This window comes from Nicrophorus vespilloides, unplaced genomic scaffold (assembly GCF_001412225.1).
Source record: "Nicrophorus vespilloides isolate i.1.1-1 unplaced genomic scaffold, Nicve_v1.0, whole genome shotgun sequence".
NCBI lineage: Eukaryota > Metazoa > Arthropoda > Insecta > Coleoptera > Silphidae > Nicrophorus > Nicrophorus vespilloides.
Window position 1 is genome coordinate 156,110 of NW_017097462.1, and position 25,776 is coordinate 181,885.

The following is a 25,776-nucleotide window of genomic DNA, read 5'->3' on the forward strand; positions in this document are numbered from 1 at the left end:
AATTAGAAAAATTTGATTAGGATTTTCATTATTAACTCGAAAACCAATAATTTTTTTAGCATTTCACAACTTACGTTTCTATTATTTACAGTCTACTATATAGTTATATATCAATAAATGATCTTGCTTTTGTTTTAAATCATTGAAGGCATTCTGATTTAAAAAATATATGATTGAAAAATGACGATATTTGAGTTGCATATATTATTGTTTTTGAATGTAAATTTTAATATTTGGAAACAAATTAAGAAAGTAGTTTATTTATGCTACAAAAGTAATAGCTCAAAATTAATAAATTATTAAATGAAATAATATGTACTTAAATTCTTTTGATATTGAAATTTGAATGTTATAAGTTATAGAGAGTACACTTCGAATTTTTATGTTAATTCTAAAACCAAAACCAATTAGCATATTCTTACTGGTTTCAAAACCTCAGCGATTGACGAAGAAGTATAGAATTCGTCTCTTCGTGTTGAAACTGGATAAACATTTCCAATAGAAGCAACGACGACAAGAAAAAAAAACAGACTGTTAATTGTTTAACATCTTGGACGTAGTGAAAGTCTTGATGGAAACAGGAACAGGCCAAGGATGCGTTCAACTTTCACTAAAATGCACCGTACAAATCCTCTAATTGTATTTGGAAATGGAATTGGAAAACGGAATGTCATAGCTTTTCAAATTGTTTATTTACAAAATAAATTTTTTTACAAAGTTATCATTGCTAAATAATAAAATATATATAAAGTATACAATAATAACACTTTGAAACATAGTTGGCACTTGACGAGGAAGAATATCAAGCTTTTTTTATCATTTTATTTTTATCGTTGTGCAAAAAAGAGAGAGAGAGTGAGACAGTTGGAAGACAGGGACAGAGATAGAGAAAATATCGAAATTTGGTGCGACTAGAATAAAGATGAGAGAGAGAGTTGAAAGAATTGTGTTTTTTGTTGTTGTGGAGAGAAAAGTGCGTAGGTTGAAGTATGAAATGAAATCAGTGTTGAAGAGAGCGAAGAAGTAGAGGAAATGGGAAGTAATATCACGTTTTGTGTTTTCTTCGTCAAAAAAAAGGTGGGAGAAGCTCAGTGGTTTCCGACCTGATCGACCTGCTGCTGCAAGTTGTTGACGACCTCAGCTGGGAATTGATCTCCCAGGATCTCGAACAAGTTTATCTTCTGGTTTCCGGGAATTCCCTCGTAGGCTCCGATCTCAATTCCCTCTTGGACCTTAAAGAACATAACAATCACTTAACTAAATCCAAAAAAAAAAGGAAATCAACATAAATAAATAAGATTCCTACAATGAATTTCATAATGTAAAATCATCACTTTCATATAAAGTAGGCTATAATTATAAGAAGATTACTATGGAGCATTGCGCAACGACGAATCTTTCACCTACGTCTTCATACAATATATATCCTTTTTTTTTTGTTCATTCCTTTCTCGAAATTGATTGTACTGCTTTTTTTTTGGTTCGTCGTTGCGTAATCCCTTTCGAAATGTACGCTTTTTATACTCCGTATGAAGAGTTAACCGACCTTTTGGATCTGGGCATCTTTAGGAATGAGGAAGGTGTTCTGAGCTTGGCGGATGGCCTCGTTGGTGTAGACACCTCCTTCCTTCTGTGGATAAGCCGAAGCCAGAGCGATTAAAGCCAAAAACGCAATGCAGATTGCCCGTTGCATTTTGAAATCTACAACACAAAAAATAATAATGTTTTATTTTTCTCACCTAATTTCTCATGTATTTTAGACATAAATTAACATTTGCAATTAAATAAACAGTTTATATAATCTTAGTTCATGTAATAGTTCAAAAATTATAGAGGTAAAATGTATAAGAAAAGAAATAAAACCAAAACAACTAATTCTTACAGTTTTGATGTATTTCTAACTAATTTCTCATGTAGTTTATATAATTAACATTTGCAATTAAATAAAGAGTTTACATAATCTTAGTTCATGTAATGATTTGACAAGTATACATGTATAATGTATTAGAAAAAAAAATCAAATATAGAAGTTTATAAAATTTACACTAATTCTGTTATAATTTTGATGTTTTTCTAACTAATTTCTTATGTACTTTATAAAATTAACATTTGCAATTAAATAAAGAATATTCATCATCTTAGTTTTTCAATATAAAATAGATGTATAACATATAGAAAAGAAATAAAATCAAGTTTTCAAAATTTGAACCTTTTATAAATGTGTTCTGATATAGTTTTGATGTTTTTCTAAATAATTTCTTATGTAGTTTATAAAATTAACATTTGTAATTACATAAAGAGTTTACATCATTTTAGTTCATGCATTAGTTCATCAATATAAAAGAGATGTATAAAACATATAGAAAAGAAATAAAATAAAGTTTTCCAAAATTCAACCTTTAATAAATGTATTCTGATATAGTTTTTAATATTGAAATACTTGCAAACTACATAAACTGCTTACATAATTTTATACATGTAAAATGTATAAAAAAAGGAAATAAAATCAATTAAAAGTAACAAACTAATTCTGATATAGTTTTGATGTTTTCTAAATAATGTCTTATGTAGTTTATAAAATAAACATTTGCAATTAAAGTGTTTACATAATCTTGGTTAATGCAATAGTTCAACAATATAAAAGAGATATAAAACATATTGAAAATATAAAATTTTGTCATATTTCTGCAATTAAATGAAAAATGTTTACAATATTACTAAATAAAAATGTAAAGAAAAAAAAACAAAAGCAAACGAAATCATATAGAAATCTAATAAAACCAGAAGATTTTCAAAAAGTTAATCAAACGTTTACATATTTTTTTTTTAATTTACACTTGTAATTAATTTACACAATGTTAGTAAAAAAAACATTCAAAAAGACAAGTAAAAAGGAAACATATAGCAATCTGACAATCTTAGGAAGTTTTCAAAAGAATGAGAAAAAAATAAGATTTTCACTAGGAAGTTTACAGAATCTTAGTTCATGCAATAAATAAAAGTTCAAGAAACCAAAAGAAATTTTCATTACAATGAAAACAAAAAATTAAATAACACTTAGAAGTTTACAGAATCTTAATTCATGCAGTAAATAAAAGTTCAAGAAACCAAAAGAAATTCTCAACAGAATGAGAAAAAAAAAATAAGATTAACACTAAGAAGTTTACAGAATCTCAGTTCATGCAGTAAATAAAAGTTCAAGAAAGCAAAAGTGGAATTATTTATATTGAAAAAAAAGACTAAGAAAATTGAGAGAATAAACGAATATGATTATATTTCTTTAAATATTTATACAATTTTATTTTTTGTTACAAATAATAATAATTCAACAAAAGCAAACTGAGACATAAAACATGTACAAAAAAATAATTTTACAAAAAAAATTATGTAATAATTACTTGAATATTTGATGGAAAAATTGTAGTTAGAATACTGCATTCAAGCATAAAACATTTGCAATTCATTGTTCATTGTTTAGTGAATTATTCATCAAGTTGGAATAAACAGAATCGTTGGTAGTTTAGTATTAGTTTACAATTTAATATATTTATCTGTAGTAAAGATTGGGGAAAATAACTTTCGAATCTCGTGTTTCCATTGCGAAATACTTTTACTCTCGGTAATAACTGGTAATTAGCAAGTAAAAGTGGATATTCCATAAAATCAAAGAAATGTAAATAAATCAGCTGCAATGAGCAAAATATTTCGTAAAACACTTGAAAATATGATGAGTTATAACAAAAAAAGTAATAAATGTGTATGTGCAATATAGGAACAATGTATGACTTTGAGTATTATTTACCTGATATTTCCGTCGATATAACGTAGCAACTGAAATCACACGTAACAAACAATCGCGCGCGTTCCTCTTCGCCTTCCTTATATAAGTGGCCCCACCGTGTAAACATCCATCTCCCCCTTTCCATTTCTTTTTTGGACACATTTCGAGACGAGACGAGAAAAGAACCATCTAAGATCGGCGAAAACCTCCTTTTTTTTCTTCCTTGTCCCACAACATAAGAAAAAAACAACTTATTCGAAGACCACACAAAAGAAAAGAACCAGCAATCATACGTACACACACAAATCACGTATTGCATTTGATTCCGTAGACTTCTGTGACCTGAATCAAACATCAATTTGTATACTCGAATAAAAAAAAAAAATATAATTAAAATAACAAACGTTGAAAACGAGAAACTCTGTTTTCTTAAAGAAGTTTTGTAGCGTCTCGCATTAATTAGAAATCAATCTATTAACATCATTTTTTTTGAATTTTAAATATCCAAACAATATTTAATTTGTAAAGGTAAATTCCAAACTTTACATTAATAATATTTATTCAAGTAATCAAAACCTTAACTTAATTTACTTCCATTCGATTATTTTACTTTCATAATTATTTTTTTTAATTCAAACTCAATAATAAAGTTATTAAATTAATTATATTTCATTATAGTACAATTATTTTCTTCAATTTCAATTTCAATAAAGAAAAATAATAATTTGGTCATATTAAAATTAATAAATTTTTGTTCAAACATGAACGTGAAGGTAAAAACTTATAGGAAAGATAGAATTTTGTCAAATTTCTGCAATTAAATGAAAAATGTTAACAATATCACAAAATTAAAATTATATAGAAAACCAAATTATTGTGTAAATTTGTATAAATTGAAAATGTTACTATTTTGATTTAAACAATTCCTTTAGTGTTTATATGGGACAAACAGAAAAGTAGCAGTAAACTTTAAGAACTATAAGAAGGTACGTCGTGACCGGCTCTTCGATGATTCGGACTTTCTAATAATAATTCAATAAATTTCGTTTAAACTTTAAACATACGAATATTTTCTTATTTATTATATGTATAGAAATGAACTTCTCATCTTTGCCATTTATTTAACAATTTCATCAATTTGGTGAATATTTCAGATAACTACAATAATTGCACTAATTTATATATGAAATTTCAATGAAAATTTCGTTTAAGCTATGAATATAAGAATATTTAACATTTACCTATTAATAAGTAATTCCAAAAATAATTATAAGACTTTATGTTTCTATTCTGAAATTAATTTACCAATTTTCGGTATTTCCTTAAGAAGTTAAATTTTTTTTTTTTTTTGTAATTAAAGAAAACCAATTTGTAGTATGAATTAATACTAGATAATTCAAATAATATTAATTGTATGAATTAATGCAGGAGTACTTTAACTTTATATTCCATTGGAAATGGGCATTAACGTTAAGTCCCAATTTCGAGTGAAATCCTGAAACTGTCCAACAAACTGTAATCCATTTGAATCGAGAACTTTATCAACTCGTGCTCAGCCCTCTCGTTTCCAATTTCCTTCCACCTCAAATCTACTTTAGATCTACCGCAACTAACATTATTCAAACTTATTAGATTCACTTAACAATCCCCCTTTTTTTCAATTGCATTACAAAGTTCTCTTGTAATTCCATTACATAAAGTGATTTCAATTAAGCAATTTAAATTAAATTAATAATATAAGTAAATTTAATACAAAACTTCTTCCAAAAGCTTCTGAATAAAAAAGGTAGTTTTTATTGTATTTAATTTATTAAAAAGTACATTAATCAAGTGGTATAAAATAATTGAATTGATTATAAAAATCTTTGATATTAACAAAACAAAATATACTTTCATAAAGAGAATTAAAAAGACGATAATGAAATATAAATTAAGTAATGAGTCAATAAGAAATGAGACTTTAGAAAGGATTTCTGTTTAATTCATTATTACTTTCTTCATTTAAAATATTTTAATTAATCTACTAACTCTCCGTAATTTGCTTCATTCTGTACCTAAAAGTCATAATTTGAATGTGTCAAAAATGACATTTACTTATATAATCATCATTTTTTTCTTAAATTCGTTTATTGTTTTACTCATATCATCAATCAATAAAAAACAGTTTTCTTCACATGAATCAATAAAAAGTAGTATTATTGATACAGAAAAATTAAGACTCAAAAAATTTCTTTGTTTTATGATTATAAAAGGTGTCCCAAAATTAACGCAAGAATTAAATAGAAAACACAGTTTTCAATCTTCAGATTATGATTTTTTTTGGGGTTGCTAAGACTTTACTGCACAAATGGCGGCAAATTCAAATCTTGCGTTATTTTTTGGGACACCCTTTATAAGTAAATTTATTAGAAAAAGAGGTAATCAGTCATTAACTTGTTATTAACCCAATAAACTTCCAAATTTCACATCATTCTTCCATTGAAAGTCCTACTATTAATGTGTCAAAAATTACATGTTTTGAATAAAACATTAAAAATTATAAATAAAAATCAATTATGATTATGTAAGTATATTTAATATTAAATTAAGTAATCAATCAATAGCTTGACTTTAAAAAAGAGTTCTGTTTTATTCATTTATGTCAAAAATGACATGTTTTGAATAAAACATTAAAAATTATAAATAAAAATCAATTATGATTATGTAAGTGTATTTAATATTAAATTAAGTAATCAATCAATAGCTTGACTTTAGAAAAGAGTTCTGTTTTATTCATTTAAAATAGTTTTATTAATCCAATAAACTTACATATTTCACGTCATTCTCTGCTTGAAAATAAAAAAGAAAATGTATGTGTCAATAATGACATTGTTTTTGTATTGATTTGAATGAAGAAATAAACTAATTTAAAAAATCAATGATTATGTAAGCAAATCTAATTTTAAATTAAGTAATGAGTCAATAACTTGACTTTAGAAAAGATTTTCGTTTAATTAATTATTGATTTTTTCATTTAAAATATTTTAATTAACGTCCATACTTAATTTTTTCCTTGAACGTTCTAATTTTAATTTGTAAAAAATGACATTTATTTATTGATTGATTTGAATAAAACAATAAACTTTTTTTAAATCCATTATAATAACGTAAGTGAATTTAATCAAATTTAATTAAATGAAGTAATGAGTTGACCTTGGAAATGATTTCTGTATTACCATATTTTATATCATTCTCTCCTTGAAAGTCAATTTTATGTAACAAAAATGACATTTTTTATTGATTGATTTGAATGTGTCAAAAAATGATATTTTTTTATTTGTTTTTATTTCAATAAAACAATGAATAATTTAAAAAAAAATCATATTATATAAGTAAATTTAATTCAAATAATGAGTTAAGAAATTATTTCCATTTTCTTTTTTACTATCAGTGTTTCGAATATTTCTATTAACCTAATAAACTTCTATATTTTACAATATTCTCTCCTTGAAAGTCCTAATTTTTATGTAACAAAAATAACATTTTCTATTGATTCATTTGAATGTGTCAAAAATGACATTTTATATCTGTGTTTATTTCAATAAAACAATTAACAAATAAAAAAAAGAATTTATGATTATATAAGTAAATTTAATTGAAATAATGAGTTAAGAAAGGATTTCCGTTTTCTTTTTTACTATCAATGTTTTGAATATTTTAATTAACCTAATAAACTTCCATATTTTACATCATTCTCTCCTTGAAAGTCCTAATTTTTGTGTAACAAAAATGACATTTTTTATTGATTGATTTGAATGTGTCAAATATAACATTTTTTTCATTTTTATTTCAATAAAACAATGAACAAATAAAAAAAATATGATTATAAAAGTAAAATTACATGAAATAATGAGTTATGGAAGGATTTCCGTTTTCTTTTTTACTATCAGTGTTTCGAATATTATAATTAACTTCCATATTTCACATCATTCTCTCCTTGAAAGTCCTAATTTTTATGTAACAAAAATATCATTTTTTATTGATTGACTTGAATGTGTCAAAAATGACATTTTATGTCTGTTTTTATTTCAATAAAACAATGAACAAATTAAAAAAAAGAATTCATGATTATATAAGTAAATTTAAATGAAATAATGAGTTAAGAAAGGATTTCCGTTTTCTTTTTTACTATCAGTGTTTTGAATATTTTAATTAACCTAACAAACTTCCATATTTTACATCATTCTCTCCTTGAAAGTCCTGATTCATTTGAATGTGTCAAAAATTACATTTTATGTCTGTTTTTATTTCAATAAAATAATGAACAAATTAAAAAAAGAATTCATGATTATATAAGTAAATTTAATCGAAATAATGAGTTAAGAAAGGATTTCCGTTTTCGATTTTACTATCAATGTTTTGAATATTTTAATTAACCTAATAAACTTCCGTATTTCACATCATTCTCTCCTTGAAAGTCCTAATTTTTATGTAACAAAAATGACATTTTTTATTGATTGATTTGAATAATGATATTTTTTTCGATTTTATTTCAATAAAACAATGAACATATTAAAAAAAAAGAATTCATGATTATATAAGTAAATTTAATTGAAATAATGAGTTAAGAAAGGATTTCCGTTTTCGTTTTTTACTATCTGTGTTTAGAATATTTTAATTAACCTACAAGGTAATAATTATAAACTATCTTGCATCACCAATTTCCTGAAACTCCTAATTTTTATGTGGAAATAATAAAGATTTTTATTACTTTAAAATCACTATAATTTTTTTTAATGATTACAAACACAACAACGTACGATGAAAGCAGTAACAGGATGATATATGTGACATAACGCACAGGGGAAATTACACATACAGTGTACATAAACGTTATTAATTGTTTCATTTGCATTCGATTTAGTCGAAGAACAGAAAGTTTTTTTTGTGTTTTTCTTTTTTATTTATATACATATAAATATGTGTGTGCATGTAGACTAAAAAGCAGGCGACTTTCACTTCGAAACTTCAATTTTCGTTGCGTCAAAATAAAAAACGCATCACTGATTCTGCACAAAAAAAACGCCCTAAAATTGCGTAAATCGTATTATCTTCGTAATAAGAATAAGAAGAGGAAATAACGAGTCTTTAGCATCCGAAGAAGTGGATGAGAAATGGAAGCGGTCGAAGAAGAGAGTCTGAATGAAAGTGTCTTCCTTCGCATTCCGACACGACTCGAAAACTCGCTTTTCATTCGTCGCAGAGGCTTGAATAATGCACGAAATCAATAGTCGTCTACAATGATTACGAGTCTAATTAACAATAAGGAATAATCGTATCTGCTGTTATCTTTACGCAACTCATCGGGTTACGCAATAAATGAAGAACAACACGCGAATCCTCATCCAGAAGTAGAATCTCGTCTTCGATTTCCATTTTGCACAATATTCTTTTGCAAATTCGTGCGAGCGAAAGTTTCGACGATTTATTTTTCTATTTTGCTTCTTCTGTTATTTTTTTTTGACGAAGAGAAGTTTGGATTGTCTCTTGTTTGAGAATAACGTTTGCTTTGTGATGTTTCGTAACTGCAAATTTGATCATATTATATCATACATTGTCGAGGCTCTAATTCATTTTTGTTGTTGTTGTTAGTTTGTTTGTTTTTAAGATTTAGAAATAGTGGATAAGTGCACATTAAAAGGCGAGTTGTAAAAACAAATGTCATCATTACGTGCAGAAGCCCTTTCACTTTTGAGCCGAATTGGCGCGATTGCAGCAATGAAAACTCCGCATTTTCGCGTATCTCTGACCAATATATTGTATCTTCAACAAATGATGTAAGTGGCTTCAATGGACATTAGAAATCAACCATTATACATTACAAAATTTGTTGAATGATGAAGTTTAAACTTTTCAGTATTGAATCCAAAATAGAAATGGTAAAAAGTTACAACAAAATATATTTTCTTTGAACTACAGAAAATTTGATTCCAAAGATTTTTTTTTAGATAAATTGAAAATATATTTTCTATGTATTGAATGAAAATCTAAAATTACTAATATTTTTAAATTTATTTGTATTTTCGATTATATTCATCGATATCAAACTTAGTTTTATAGAAGAACATAGAGATTTAACTAATAATTTTGAATCATTGTCACAAAACATAACTAAAAAACTTCTTAGATTCAAATATGTTACTTAACTTCAGAATTTTATGTTTTATAATAAATCAATAAATTATAAGTTGTAGTATAGTATAGGTCGAAATCTATAACGAAATCTCGACACTGTCGGGATTATGATCGAAACACATGACAGATGTCACCTTACGTCAAATGGAAAAACTTGTAAAATACTCATAGGTACTTTTAAGGTTATATTATAAACAAATGTACGACTACAAACATATATATTGGTTTGGGTCTATATCGCAAGCTCGACAACCGAAAGACCGTCTATTGAAATCCCGACATTCAAAATCCTGAGTGTATCGAAATCCCGACGTTCGAAATCCCGGTTGTATTAAAATCCCGACTATAACGAAATCCCGAATATATTGAAATCCCGACTAACATAAAAATGTTATTGTAAAAATTTATAATAATAAAAGACACCGTAGAGATTTCTATATAGTCGGGATTATGGTAGTCGGGATTTTGACATAGTCGGGATTTCGAACGTCGGGATTTCGGTTGACGGGCTTGCGATTGCCACCGATTGGTTTATGTGGTTTATGTGGTTAAGAAACGCTGATATAGAATACTTCATATTAATTCTTGTGAACATTAAGTAAATCTTATATCTATTGACATTTATTTTAAGTTTTTGATAATCTTTTCCCAATAGAATTTTCACCAATAAGAAATTTGTTAGTTGGCTGTCGTTCTATAGGTTGACAATCATTAGTAAACTCATCTCTTGATTTACACGGTTTCGTTTTACACGGTTTTAATCTTTATCTCATTTCACACGATTATAGTGAACATATCTTGAACTTCTTCTTCTTTATCTTCTTTACATCAATTCGCATGATTTACAGATAAATTGAACATATTCCTTCCTTTTGAACGAATTATGTGTTTTGTTTTGCACGATTTTATAAAATAAATTTTATAATTATTGAATAAAATAATGTATTTATAAATAATGACAATGTTATCACCATTCAAAAATAATCATAGACAGGAAACATTGGTAATTTGAACCTTAAAAATATATATATTTAAACGATGTTTGCCAAGTAACTTATATAAGTAATTGTTCATGTAGTGCCAAAAACAAATTTTTTTTATAATATTCATGAGGTAAGTCATGAATTAGTTTATTAAAATTAAATTAATTTATTTATTGATTATTTGAGTTTTTCAACAAAACTATAGAGATTTGAAAAAGAAGTCGTAAAAGGAAATTTTAATCATTCAAGATTTTTTTCTATAATTAGGTAGTAATTAAATAAGATAGTAAATCTTATTTATAATACTTTGAATTTTGAACTATTTAGAAATAATAAATTTGATTGTTAAATCAAGTAAAGTATAAATTATATTTTCATTAAATATTGAGGAAAAGGTTGTTTTTTATTCAATAAAAAATTAAATTTATTTAAAACATTTATAATGTTTATTGAATGAGAAAAAAAAGTAGTGTTTACACACACACAGTACAATGATCGAGAAATGAGGAAATTAAAGGCGCTTAATGTCTTCTGTCCTTGACTAAACACAAGTAATAATAATATAATAATAATAATAATTAGTTAAAAAATAAATAAATATAAATCGCATATCACTTACACAAAATAATAATAATAATAAAAAATAATAATAAAATACATCTATTATACATCTTCTTATAATTTATATAGTCTTTCAGTATTTTTTAAGATAATAATTAGTAATAATTAATCGTAATTAGGTACTGAGGATTTTACTTTTCTTTTACTTGTTTTAATTTTAATTAAATTTCTTTTCGTAGATCTAGAATGTGATAAAGGTCTAAATGGGATTAAATATTATATAGTTTAATCTGTATTAAACGTTTAGAACTGGATTATTTAGATCTAGGAACGATTTCATCTTGAAGGGTTCACCACTAATATAGCCATAGAAGAGAAATAAATTACGGAATACTATATGGCAATTTCTTTCTTTCTTTCTTAGTGCGTTTCAATTTTTTTTTCTACATATATATTTATATAATATATATATTGGAGAGAAAGAGATAAAAGAGGAAATAGTATCCTAAATGTATATATGTATACGTTAAATGCTAAGACGATTATCGTTAATATTAATAATGACTTCAATTCTTGTAAGATCTGTAGTGCGTGTTGAAAAAGTCCTTCAAGATGCCCAGGATTCTCGAATCCAAGGATTGCTTGCTGTTATCCCGCAGAGGATGCCTTGCTATGGCCTCGCTCACCTTCTGAAGCACTGCGGATTCCCGTTCCTTCCCTTGGAGATTCAACGGTTTCTTCGTGGTACTAGACTCGGATTCCCCCATCAACTCCTTAAAAATACTCTCCGCCTCCTTCTGCTCCTCATCCACACTCTTCCCCTCCTTAACATCTCCAGCAACCAAGCTGATCTCGCGATCCAACTCTTCAAAAATCTTATCATCTTCCATATTCTCACGCTTCAATTTAGTTATCTTCGCGTTTTCCTCGTGCGTCGCATTCCTCTTCAATAACTCAACATCGACCATCTCCACCTCCTTCTTCTTGTAATTCTCAGTAGTAGACTCAGTTTCTAAACTACGCACAGTTTGCGTCGTTACGCCCGGTAGGATTTCCACTAAATCGGAAACGTTGAAATATTTCATATCCTCCTCGACGCTCGCGTTCTCTGTTCCGGAGTTCGTACTCTCCTCCAAACTCTCAACGGATTTCTGCGTGGAAACCAATTCATCAAAACGCTCTTCCGCGAGCAATTTCAAGTTGTTCTGCGAAAACTCGTTTATGGTGAGAGCTTCTCCAAATTCCACAGGGGTTGTAGTCTCCAAGTCTTCTAAATCGCTTTCGGCTACAATCTTCAATACGCTTTCAGGTAAAGCCGCAGCTGGATTAACTAGGATATTCCTTAAAATCTCGGAGCTGGTTAAGTTAGCTCCAGAATTGTTTTGTTGGCTGATAGCCTCAATCATTGATTTTTGAGTAATTTCAGTAAATAAATGATCGTCTTCAATATGCATGTGGCTCATCACATCGGGAAGTGGAGGATATTCAGGGTTGGTATCGTGAATTGTAGTTTCTTCGGTTGTTGGTTTCTGTGGTTTTTCGGTAGCGTTGAAATCAGTTGAATTATCGGACAATTCGATTAATTCCAAAGTATCGTTTGGGTTTAGGACTGCGTCCATCACTGAAGTTACATTTTCAGGATTCTGAGTGGTTTCTGAAGCTATGCTCGAAGCTTGACTTGTCGTTTCGTGCGTGGTATTATCGGTTTCGAATTTTTGGATCTCATGGTTTTCAACGCTGTCTTCAAATCCGCGTTGCAAACCTTCAGCACCAATAATGGTGATTACAGTTGATGGAGTGCTTGAGTCGTCCTTGTTCTTAATCAATTCTCCCTTGTCGAAGTACAAGAGTTGATCTCCTACTCGCACTAAAACTGGTGGTGGTGTTTGGTACACTTCTGCGACTTCGCTGGAATCCGATTCGACATCAGGAATAGCCAATTCGTTGCTTTCAGATGTGTTGAGGATCTCTTTGAGCTTCTCCGTTTTTATAGCCTCCTCCACGATCAATTGACCGATCTCTTGCTTTGGTGAATTTGTAATTGGGATCTCCTTGATTTCCGGTATAATTTCCTGAATGGTGATCTTCTGCGTCTCAGTTTGCACAGCTTTATCCACTTTAATCACTTCTGTAGTTTCATTGATTTCGTTCTCAGCCGTCACCTCTTTCGTGGCATTGATGATCTCCATCGGGTATTGCGTCCTATCTCCCAAGGGCTCTAAAAATTCATTCAATTAGTATAAAGCGCGTAATTATCGTTAAGTTTACAACCTCTCGGAGGGCAATGGTCGTATTTGGGACAACATTTCCCTGGAACTTGGCGACCTTCGCAATCGTTCCTTATGTAACAGGAAACTTCAGCGCATTGCACCTCACCGCCACGGCAATAACAAACTTTGCATTCGGTCCCCGGCTTTTGCTCCAACCTTTCCCCATTCCCATAAGTCTTCCCTTCGTGGATGCATTCTGAAACAGAAGCTGAAAAGTTAAAGATTGTAATCGTTCCAAAAACTTAATTTTTTCAAACTTACCGCATTGGTAATCTGGACAGCAAGTGTTAGGTTTATGAATAGCCCTGCATCCAGGTTTCTTCTGGCATCTCGTGGCTTCGCAATGAACCCCAGGAGGTTGACATTTGCACTTCAGGCAGGGTTGATCTGCAGGTACAGGTTCGTCTGCCCCGTAAACCAGATCCCCGACAACGCATACTGCAACAACAACAACAACAATCTTCAGAAACATAGGTAATCATAAGCATTACGCAATTACGCGATAAAACCGGCGTCAAGAGTTTGTTATTTGTCGCAGCCGAGCAAGTTTCGAACATCATTTAATCACGGTACTCCACGCTTCACCTTGTAACAAATTACATATTATTCAAGCAAATGATCTTCGCAACGGCGGAACAGAAACGAAAATAAAGAAAACAAACGACTTGCATACACCCAGATTCAATCTTCGCCGCATAAAATTAATTGCGTTTACGTAAACACAGTTATATCATTTATATTATAAGATGGAAATCTTATTTTCTTTTACTTTTCATTAAAAAAAATGATTATAACTTTAACGTATATCCATAACAACAGTATTTAAAAAATATATATACTTTTAATCTAGTTTTCTATAATAAAACATAATGTAATTTGTCAATAGCAAATAAATAACACTGTTATATTTTATATCTGCCTAAAGTGATGAAGTTAACTTCTTATTTAACATTTTAAACGATAATTACTGCGCAATAAGTCTTATACTTCTTTTACAAAGTTATTTCTAATATATGAAAAATTTAAAGAACATTTATATAAGATACACGAAAATCTGTTACTATTTTTTAAAAATAATTAAAACTATTAAAGTATATTAATAGGAAAATTATTTATGTAAATTAATTTAAAACTATGCCTCTATGAAACAAAATTTACTCAAACGTCGAAGTTGTCAAAAGATTACATAATATTATTATACTTTACGTTTCTTTATAATGATGATCGTAACTTCCTAAGTCATGAATTGAAGAACTATTGCTTGGTGAGACTAAATTTCTTGTACAAAACTTCAAACTTAACAATCATTTATATGTTTACATAATCTCATGCAAATTATATAACAAGAAATAGTTATTTTTTTTCATTTTCGTTGGCAATGGCTACAATTTACCATATCCATAGCAACGACGTTAAAACAATAATTGAATATAATTTTAATCCAGTTCTCTATTAAACAAATTTGACTGAAACGCTTAAAAATTGTTAAAACCGTCGTAATGAAGTCATAAGTAGAAGAATAATTATTATCATCATGATAACAGAGTAAGTCTTAATAAGTTCTATATATTTTTTTCGAAACATGAGAATTGAAGATTCACAAATGAAAAAAAAAATTATTACAGTTTTAATACTTAAAAAAAAACATTTCAATTGCATTTAAATAATCAGTTTTACGTAATCACATATAAATTATATAACATGAAATAGTTATTTTTTTTTTTCATTTTCGTTGGAAATGGTTACAATTTACCATATCCATAGCAACGACGTTAAAACAATAATTGAATATAATTTTAATCCAGTTTTCTATTAAACAAATTTGACTGAAACGCTTAAAAATTGGTAAAAAAAACAAATAATGTTATTACAAAATTGAATGAAGATTCGTAATGAAGTCATAAGTAGAAGAATCATTATTATCATCATGATAACAGATTAAGTCTTAATAAGTTCTGTATATTTTTTTTCGAAACATGGGAGATTCACAAATGAAAAAAAAAATCTAAATTTTCTCTACAGTTTTGCTACTTAAAAAATGCATTTAAATAATCAGTTTTACGTAATCACATATGAATTATATAACATGAAATAATTATATTTTTTTCATTATTGTTTGTGGCAATGATTACAACTTCCAGGAATATCCATAGAAACAACATTAAAACAATAAATTAATAAAATTTGAATCCAGTTTCCTATGAAACAAAATTGACTGACATGATTAAAAATTGTCAAAAAAAAAACAAATAATGTTATTACAAATTACGTCAATGTAGAATGAAGATTTTGAGTAGTTATAAGTAGAAGAATCTTTGCCTTCGTGAAAATTGGGTAAGTGCTAACAATTTCTGTGTATTAGATATGAGAAATGAAGATTTACATTAATAAATCTAATACAAATGTTCTCTCTCTCTCTATATATATATACATATTTTAAGTAGAAAACATTTACTTAATATGAGATGAAATAGTTATTTTTTTTTTCATTTTAAATGATTACATTTTGAATTCAGTTTACTACGTGACAAAATTAACAGAAACGATTAAAATTTGTGAAAAAAAAGAAACAAATAATGTTATTACAAATTACTTCATTGTAGAATCAAGATCTTAATGAAATTATGAGTAGAAGAATAAGAAATCTTAATAATTTCTGTGTATCAGATATGAGAATGGAAGATTTAGAAATGAAAAAAAATCCAATACGAGTGTTCTCTCTATATATTTATTTTTTGAAAGTAGTAACGAAGTAAAGTGCATAAAATTGGAATACCAATGAAGCGAAGATTGTGTGGAGGCAATTGGATTTGCTGCAAAAATTTCAAATTCAAATTGCTCGAAAGAGAGAGAGAGAGGAGAGACCCAGTGTTCTCAATTTCATTTAACGTTTTTTTTTTCATTGTCCCGTGAGGCGATTGTTCATTTGCAATGGTAAATCGTTTAGGTTCTAATAAAATGCAAATTGAATCCTCTTCAAACGTTTTCGTCGTCGTCCTTTTTTCTTTTTCGTTCGTTCTGTACTCTCGGTGGTTGAACGACCCGCCGTGTGTCGTATAGAAAGCTGTTAGGTAATAGCAATTTTATTCTTTCATACACATTCGCATAACATGGGTAGTACCACCGTCGCACGAAACCGAAAATAAGTCCCAGATGTCACGTAATGGACTCAAATTGCTTCCGATTGCACCACCATAATTCCAATCAATTATTTATTCCTAATCGTACATCATCCATGCAAATGAAACGAATTGTCAGTCAATGAAAATTGATGGTTTTCACTTAAGTAATTAACGTTGTATTATATTTTGTTTTCGTAATCATTTATTAATTTCATTCAATCGAAACTAAGAATATCCATTCAATTTTTTTTTTTAATTTTAACACTGTGTTATCTGAATTTTCTTTGGATTTCTTTGAAAACACATTAATATTAAGTTGCCTATATTTTTTTATTAAATTTCAGCAATATGTGGTACTTTTTAGTAAAGTCAGGCAATTTTAAACTTAAATTGTATAATACGTGAATTATAGTGATTTAGATTACTAAAATGGATCAATTTTCTTATATATAATTAGTAATATACAAGTTTTCTTTTCGTTAAAACATACAAAAGTATTACTTAAATCTAGGTTTATACTAACTTTGTCTTTTCAATTACAAAATAAATCATGTTTGTAGACAATATAAAGACAAAATTAAAGTATCAACAAGAATTCAAGACTGTTTCACATCTCTTTATAATTTGAATAGTGATATAAATGTGACTTAGGGTTAAATATTTACAAATTTACTATAAAGTTGTATTAGTTTTAGGGACATTTCACGTATCAGAACGTCACAAATTGAATTTATTTGTTATTGTTGATTTTTTTGTATACTAATTACCTAAAGTTATTTCAATATCATGTATGTATAAATAATGTTATAAATGATTTTTCACATAAAATCTAATGCTTTTACAAATTACCCCATGTCCCAAAATAAAATGTGCTCCAAATGCAAAAAAAAAAATACGAATAAATGTACAACTAAAGAATTATTGAAACTAATTAAAATTTACTAATTTTTATGAGTACTTTAGAAACATAGATATTTTTTCAATTTTTTTGTTTAATTTAAAAATGTTACAATATAATTTTTATAAGTTTAAAAATAAAACTAATTTCTTAATTTTTATTAACGATTCAAATCTTTAAACATAAATAATCATGTACATGGACTTTGAACCAAATCAAATTTATGTCATATTTTAGAATTTCATGTGTGAAGCGAATAAAAAAAGTTTTAAAAAGTATGTTTTCTTCTGCTTTTTCCTAAAATTATTTTTTTTTTTCGATTTTCTTTTTTATTTATGTAAGTGAATTTGAAACAAAGTGTCTATGAAACTAAATTTACTGAAATGTCAAATTCGAAGTTGCCAAAAGATTATATAATATTAATTTACATTATGTATCTTTATAATGAAGATCGTCGGTGGCAATCGCAAGACCGACAAATGAAATACTGTCAATACCGTCAACGTCGGGAATTTAAGTTCGAAATCCCGACTATCGAAATCTCGATGACCATATTCCCGATTATATCAAAATCTGGACAACCATATTCCCGACTGTATCAGAATCTTGACAACCATAATCCCGACTATATTAAAATCCCGACAACCATAATACCAACTGTATCAAAATCCCGACTATACTTTTAAATTGTTATTAATAATAAATAATAACAATTAATAATCTAATTGTATTTGAGATTATTTCATAATGTTAAGGTTTATTATGAATAATAATAATTTATTGTTATTAATAATACAACTGTAGCGCAAGGTGACACAATGTTATTGTAAAAATTTTCTATATAGTCGGGATTATGGTTGTCGAGATTCTGATACAGTCGGGAATATGGTTGTCGAGATTTTGATATAGTCGAGATTTCGAACGTTGGGATTTAGATACAGTCGGGATTTCAATAGACAGTCTTTCGGTTGTCGATATAGACCCGAAGATCGTAACTTCCTAAGTCGTGAATTGAAGAACTATTACTATTAATCATCATTTCTACGTTTACATAATCACATACTAATTATACAACATGAAATGTTTAAAGATAAACAATAATATCCATTAAATTCGCATTCGTTTTTCAATTGATAATCATATACATGGATTTTGAACCAAACCAAATTTTTGTCATCTTTTAGACTTTCAAGTGTGGGTTGTTGTCAAGCGACTAAAAAAAATCAAAAAGTATATCTCGTTCTGCTTTGTCCTAAAATCCTTTCATTTCTTCTTTTTTTTTTCGATTTAAATTTTGACCTCTAATATCCTGTTGTTAATCAATAATTTAATTAATTTATTAAATTAAAATTGTTGCTTCTTTTCTCTGGCATTTAACTTGAACTATTTTAATTTCAATTTTATTTGATTTTATTTTTGTTTAAATTCCTTTAAATTTCAATTGCTACGCTCGTTCGCTTTTGAATCCATTTCTGATTCGGATCACGGCGAGGAAAAAGTGTGTACGAAACTGGACTTCCTAATGTTCTGCCAAAACATTAATATAATTAGTTGCCGATGTGTTACTGTTACCGAATTGAAGCAACAAAACTCGCTGACTAAAAGAGAGAATGTGTTAGAAATGAACGGTTATCATATTATTAATACATTTACTTTTATTCATTTTACATTGTTCAATTCAGATACAGCAAATTTTGATTGTCCTAATTTTTATAAATAAAATTATTTTTTTCATAATATTTTTTTTTTGCTTTATTAATTAATATTTTAATTATTTTATTATAATTAAACATTAATTTAATTTGTTGGATATATATCTGTTAAAATAAATAAATTAATGAATATAAGCCTTTGAGTTTTCTTAGACTTGATTTTAAATAAAAATGTCTTAAGTAATCAATAACAGTTAAGCGGCTTATGAAAATACGTGACAACATAGTTTATTGCTTCTAAATTTTGAGACTAAGCCACTTCTTAGCAATTAACTGCATTCCACGAGAAACGCATTCATCAAAATGACAGTAATCAACAAATTTTAATACTATTACCTTGCATTTCGATGCATTTCTTCAACTCATTCATCAATAAAAATATTAATATAAAAAATATAAATTTTGTAGGCTTTAACAATTTTTCATATTTTTTTATAATTGAATGATATATTTATAATGATTATCTTAAAGACAAAATTTGCAAATTTATAAAGAATACAGTTTTTTGTTATATTAATGTAGTCTTGTCAATGAAGTCAAATTTAATGACTTGTAGTCAAAATACTTGAAAACTTGTTTACATAACATTAAGTTTTCTTGGTTTTTATGAACGTATGACTTTTTAAACTTTTTTTTATTGTAATTTTAGATGAATTATGATGTAAAATTAAATGAGTAAATAACAATAGTAATTTTATAATTAGTATTCAATTGGTCTTTTTTAATTTATCGACGTTGTTATGAATCAAACAGGAAATTACATCTCAGTAATTAATTCATTATTAACGGTCACGTGTCTGAAAACGGTTTGATTATTATCTAGTTATAACAGAAAATACGCACAATAATCAAAGTTTTGATAGATCGACGAATGACTAATTCCTTTTAGAATTAATAATGTTGTAATAAGTTTAGCACTGACAAACTTTGATATTCAATAAGTGAACCTCGTGATTTCAAATGAATATAGTTCACGTCTATGTATACATTTATAAATAAAAAAATAATTCGATGATGAAGGTGAGTTGTTCTCGAAATAACTTTAACAATGCTGAAACCGCAAGCCCGGTTTTAGCGAATTCGTAATGAACGGAATCGATTTGATGTCCATTCGCGGACGTATCGGATCGTACGTAACTAGTTTTGCTTGTGTATGTGCAGCAGTTTCGATCGCTTTCATGGATTAATTTCAATTAGCGGTCAATAACGAATAGTTTATGATGCCTGCATCATGCATTTCTATATATATATAAATCACGTAACCGGAGATGGCTAATTATTTGAAGAAAGTAAAAGCGACATCGATTCCATCTAATTTTTTTTATGTAATTTCATGATGCTCGGATTTTTGCGTTTCTTCGATATTCGCGTGCCGTTGGATAACGAGAGGATTTATTTACCTTGTGGCTGCTGGGACGCCACCTCCTGCGCTTTCTCCGGCTCGATTTCCGGGTAAATTTCCCGCCTGGTTCTCTGCAGCGTCGGACCTGTAACAGTTATATAATCGTTAATATTTTCGATCGGGTGCTGTTTTTTTTTTCTTCTTTTTCAACTGGGAAAAGAAATGGCGAGGAGTGAAAGTCGATGGTTAATTAAATACGAATAAACTTAATTAAATTGATGGCAATTCTGTCTCTATTCATATGTGTTCGTAATATTTTTTATTCCTCTTTCTGTTCCTGCAATATTAATCCAGATGGAGAAGAGGCTATAAATAATTCATTTTTGATTTAGGACGGCAATAACGCGAACTCCCGGGGCAGCTCGTGAAATTTTAAATTGAAATACTTTCTGCGAAAGCCCTTGGGTCTCTACCGACTCTCTGGTGTGCATCGCATCATCCAATTTGGGTTTCGAAGAAACATAAACCACCATCCTTTTTCCTCTTTTACTTTTTTTTTTGTTGCATTTTATATACCAATCTCTATTTTGTTTCATACCAATTTCTGTTGTCTCACATGTATATTGTTCTAGTCTTTTACATCTTTATGTGTTTTCGCATCTATTGTTGTTGTACTTATTAATGTTGTCTTTTATAATAATTGTAATTCTCACTCATACCTGTTTATGTTGTCTTTCATACCTATCGATGTTGCCTTATATACCAATATTTGTTGTTTTTATACCAATCTTTGTTGTATTTCATACCCATTAATGTTGTCTTTTATACAAATTATGGCTGTTATTTATTCTGTATTTTGTTGGTATAAAAGACAACAAAAATTGGTATCAAAATTTTTGTTGTCTTTGATACCTATCTATGTTGTCTTTTATACCAATTATGGTTGTCACTCATACCCCTTTGTGTTGTCTTTATACGAATATTTATTGTCTTTTAAACTAATGTTTGTTGTATTTCATACCCATTAATCTTGTCTTTTATAGCTAGTTTTGTTGTCTTTCATACCTATCGCTGTTGCCTTTATTACCAATGTTTGTTGTATTTCATACCCATTATTGTTGTCTTTTATACAAATTATGGTTGTTATGCATTCTGTATTTTGTTGGTACAAAAGACAACAAATATTGGTATCAAAATTTTTGTTGTCTTTCATACTTATCCATGTTGTCTTTTATACCAATTATGGTTGTCACTCATACCTCTTTGTGTTGTCTTTATCCCAATCTTTGTTGTCTTTCATACCCATTAATGTTGTCTTTTATACCAATTGTAGTTGTCACTCATACCTGTTTGTATTGTCTTTTATACCAATATTTGTTGTCTTTTCTATCTTTTTGTTGGCTTTATACCAATTTTAGTTGTATTTCATACCCATTAATGTTGTCTTTTATACCAATTATGGTTGTCACTCATAACTCTTTGTGTTGTCTTTTATACTAATATTTGTTGTCTTTATTCAAATGTTTATTATATTTCATACATTAATGTTGTCTTTTATACAAATTATGAAATTTTATACAGATTATTCTGTATTTTGTTGGTATAAAAGACCGTTATCTTCAAAATTTTTGTTTTCTTTCATACGTATCCATGTTGTCTTTTATACCAATATTTGTTGTCTTTTATACTAATATTTGCTGTATTTCAAATCCATTAATGTTGTCTTTCATACCTATCGATGTTGCCTTATATACCAATTATGGTTGTCACTCATACCTGTTTTGTTTGTATTATCTTTTATTCCAATATTTGTTGTCTTTTATATGTTGTCTTTCTTGGCTTTTATACCAATTTTAGTTGTATTTTATACCCATTAATGTTGTCTTTTATACTAACTATGGTTGTTGTTATGGTTTATACCTATTTTTGTTATCTTTTATACCAATGTTTGTTGTTATTCATACATAATTTTCGTGTCTTTGATACCAATTATTTACTTTTATATCTTTCGGTGGTTGTCATTCATACCTATTTTGGTTGTCCTGATATCATGTTTTGTTGACATTTATATTTATTTATGTTGTCTTTGTACCCATTATTGTTGTATTTATAGCTTTTGATATTGTCTTCTATACCATATTTTGTTAATGATTTTCCTACCAATATGTATTTGTATCGTCCTTTATGCTTATTGTTGTTGACATTCATACTTAATTTGTTGTCTTTCATATCAACATTAGTTATCTTTTATAATAATTTTTATTTATTTATTTATCAATTTTTCCTTTTTTGTTTCATACCAATTCGATTGTTGATTGTAGGTAAATTCCACTAAGGAAATTCATTTGGCGAATGAGCGTGTTTTCGCATGTTTCCCATGCGCATTTGGAAAGTGTAATTATTTTAATTGGCAGATGGGAGTCGTCGAGGAACACAACAAAAGGATTACGGCCAAACAATGGATGGATTTATATCCAATGAGCGGGAGAGAGAGAGAAAAAAATGAATAAATGGGAAATTAATGATAACTCGAATGCAGTGGGATGGCGATTTGTCTAGTCTAGGTGAGAACATTCTAATTCTGTTTCTGCAATAAATCGTGTACATCTAAATATGAATAAGCTTCATTAATAAGACAATTGATGCAATCTAATTACATTTTTTTTTCAATACTCTACAATATTTTTACATACAATAGAAAATTACTATTAAATATATATTTATTACTTTCTTAACTTACAAAAGTTTAATTACAATAAGTATTTGAGATACTTTAAAAAAATATTCGATTAATTTAGTCTATTTAAGTATACATAATTTACAAAGTATAAAAATAATTAATTTGGAAAAATTTATACTTTTTAGATACTTACATAATTATATAATAGAACTTTACTTGTCGCACATGACTTGTTTCTAAAAGTTGTAAGAAAAACACAAACTACGTTTCCTATGAAAATTTTGATCTAAAACTGATTGATTTTCTTAAATACCATAATTATAATGAGATCATTATACCTATAATAAATATTATTGAGTTAATTATAGAATTTATATTTAAATTAGTAAAATAACGTTGAAACCTAGTCAATAACTATTAAACTAAAATTACTGTGAACCAATACATCTTATAATTAATTAATTTCATAGAAATAAATTAATTACCTTCAATGTTAACATTAATCATAAATTTAACATTCTGTCGTTAAGTTAACAGTCCCATTGATTTTTCTAATTCATTAAAGTCTATGTTATTTTAATTTCAATTCTGTTATTGGAATTCATAAGTTAATACATTTAAAAAAAATAAAAAAGTTAACTTGTACGTTCAAAAATTACTGTAAACCAATTAATCTAATAATTAAATACTTTAGTATTAACAGCTAATTACTTTTAACGTTAGCTTTAAATATAAATTTAACATTCTGTCGTCAAGTTAACATTTTCATTGATTCTTCTAAGCTTCGAAAGTATATTTTATTTAATTACAAAATCGTTTATTCCTATTTTATGTTAATTATTTTTAATTATTTTTTATATCCATCAATCAAATTAAATAAATTCACATGACATTAGCCAATTTATATTTCAATTGCAATTATTAAATTCATACATTTGAAACAAAACAAAAAGGTTAAAGATCACCAACATTAATTTTTTTAGTAACAATTATTGATCATTATTTTTTTGTATTAAATTTTATTGCTTTTCTATAGTCAACAAATTAAAAATTATTATTGAAAATGCTAAGTTTTTTTTTATTTTTATTTTACTACCGCATTTTTATATGATTAATAATCACGCAATTCACGTGCAACATGAAGAGTAATTAAAATATCTAATAGAAAGTAAACAGTAAGTGTAAATGATAATCAATTCCCAATTGTTGCATGTCTCTTCAACCAAATTAATAATTCATTAAGTATAATAAATTGATGCAATTGCAAACATTCAACAAGACTTTAATGAATTGAAATTACCTTGTTGTTTTCCTGGTAATTAACTTTTTTTAAATTAATTACAGTATGAGATTCACGTGTATAAAATAAAATTATTTTTAGTTTCCTATTAATTATTGGTTTCCATAAAGTAACGTGTTTTGTTTTCACGTGCAATACAAAATATCCATTTTGTATTATTAATATTTATATAATTGTGAGTTTATGATTACTTGCATAACGCAGAATAAAAATTAATGTATGGAATTGATAATCAAAATATTATTTTTGTTATACATAATAGAAAAAAATCGAAATCCCGACAATGGAAATATCGACATTCAAAATTTTGATACTGTCGGGAATATGGTTCTCAGAATTTTGATTCTGTCGAGATTTATTTATCGGGATATAGTGGTACCTCGATATACAAGTGCCCTAATATAAGAGTGTTTTGAGATAAGCATTTTTGATAAGTTGGTTTAATGGCATTTCAATTAATTTTAATGGGGAAAATTACTTTGAGATACGAGCAATTTGACATACGAGCAAGGTTACGGAACGTATTAAAGTCGTATGTCGAGGTACCACTTTATTTATACTGTCGGGATTTTGGTTATCGGGATATTGATACTGTCGAGATTATAATTATTGGGATTTTCATTCTGTCGGGATTATAGCTATTGGGATTTTGATTCTGTCGGGATTATGGCTGTTGGGATTTTGATTCTGTCAGGATTATGACTGTGGGATTTTGATTCTGTCGGGATTTTGTATTGTCGGGATTATGGCTGTTGGGATTTTGATTCTGTCGGGATTATGGCTGTTGGTATTTTGATTTTGTTGAGATTATGGCTGTTGGGACTTTGATTCTGTCAGGATTATGGTTATAAGGATATTGATACTGTCGAAATTATAATTATTGAGATTTTGATTCTGTCGGGATTATGGTTATTGTGATTTTAATTCTGTAAGGATTTTGGTTTTTGGGATTT

At 27.6% G+C, this 25,776-nt stretch overlaps 2 protein-coding genes across 2 annotated transcripts; both read right to left on the bottom strand.

Annotated features, from left to right (window-relative positions):
- Positions 1 to 768: 768 nt before the first annotated feature.
- On the bottom strand, positions 769 to 3,873 carry LOC108560176. The gene is made up of 3 exons (XM_017917626.1): positions 3,803 to 3,873; positions 1,547 to 1,701; positions 769 to 1,232 (listed from the first exon to the last, which is right to left on the bottom strand). Exons 2-3 carry the CDS (start codon positions 1,691 to 1,693, stop codon positions 1,089 to 1,091), a joined length of 291 nt encoding a protein of 96 aa, XP_017773115.1. The 5' UTR covers positions 1,694 to 1,701; positions 3,803 to 3,873; the 3' UTR covers positions 769 to 1,088.
- An 8,095-nt stretch (positions 3,874 to 11,968) lies between these two features.
- Positions 11,969 to 20,988, bottom strand: LOC108560173 (the record flags this gene model as incomplete). The annotated part of the gene is made up of 4 exons (XM_017917623.1): positions 11,969 to 13,717; positions 13,771 to 13,965; positions 14,031 to 14,207; positions 20,902 to 20,988. Coding segments are annotated over 4 exons (2,111 nt in total), but the record flags the coding sequence as incomplete, so codon positions are not given.
- Positions 20,989 to 25,776: the final 4,788 nt, after the last annotated feature.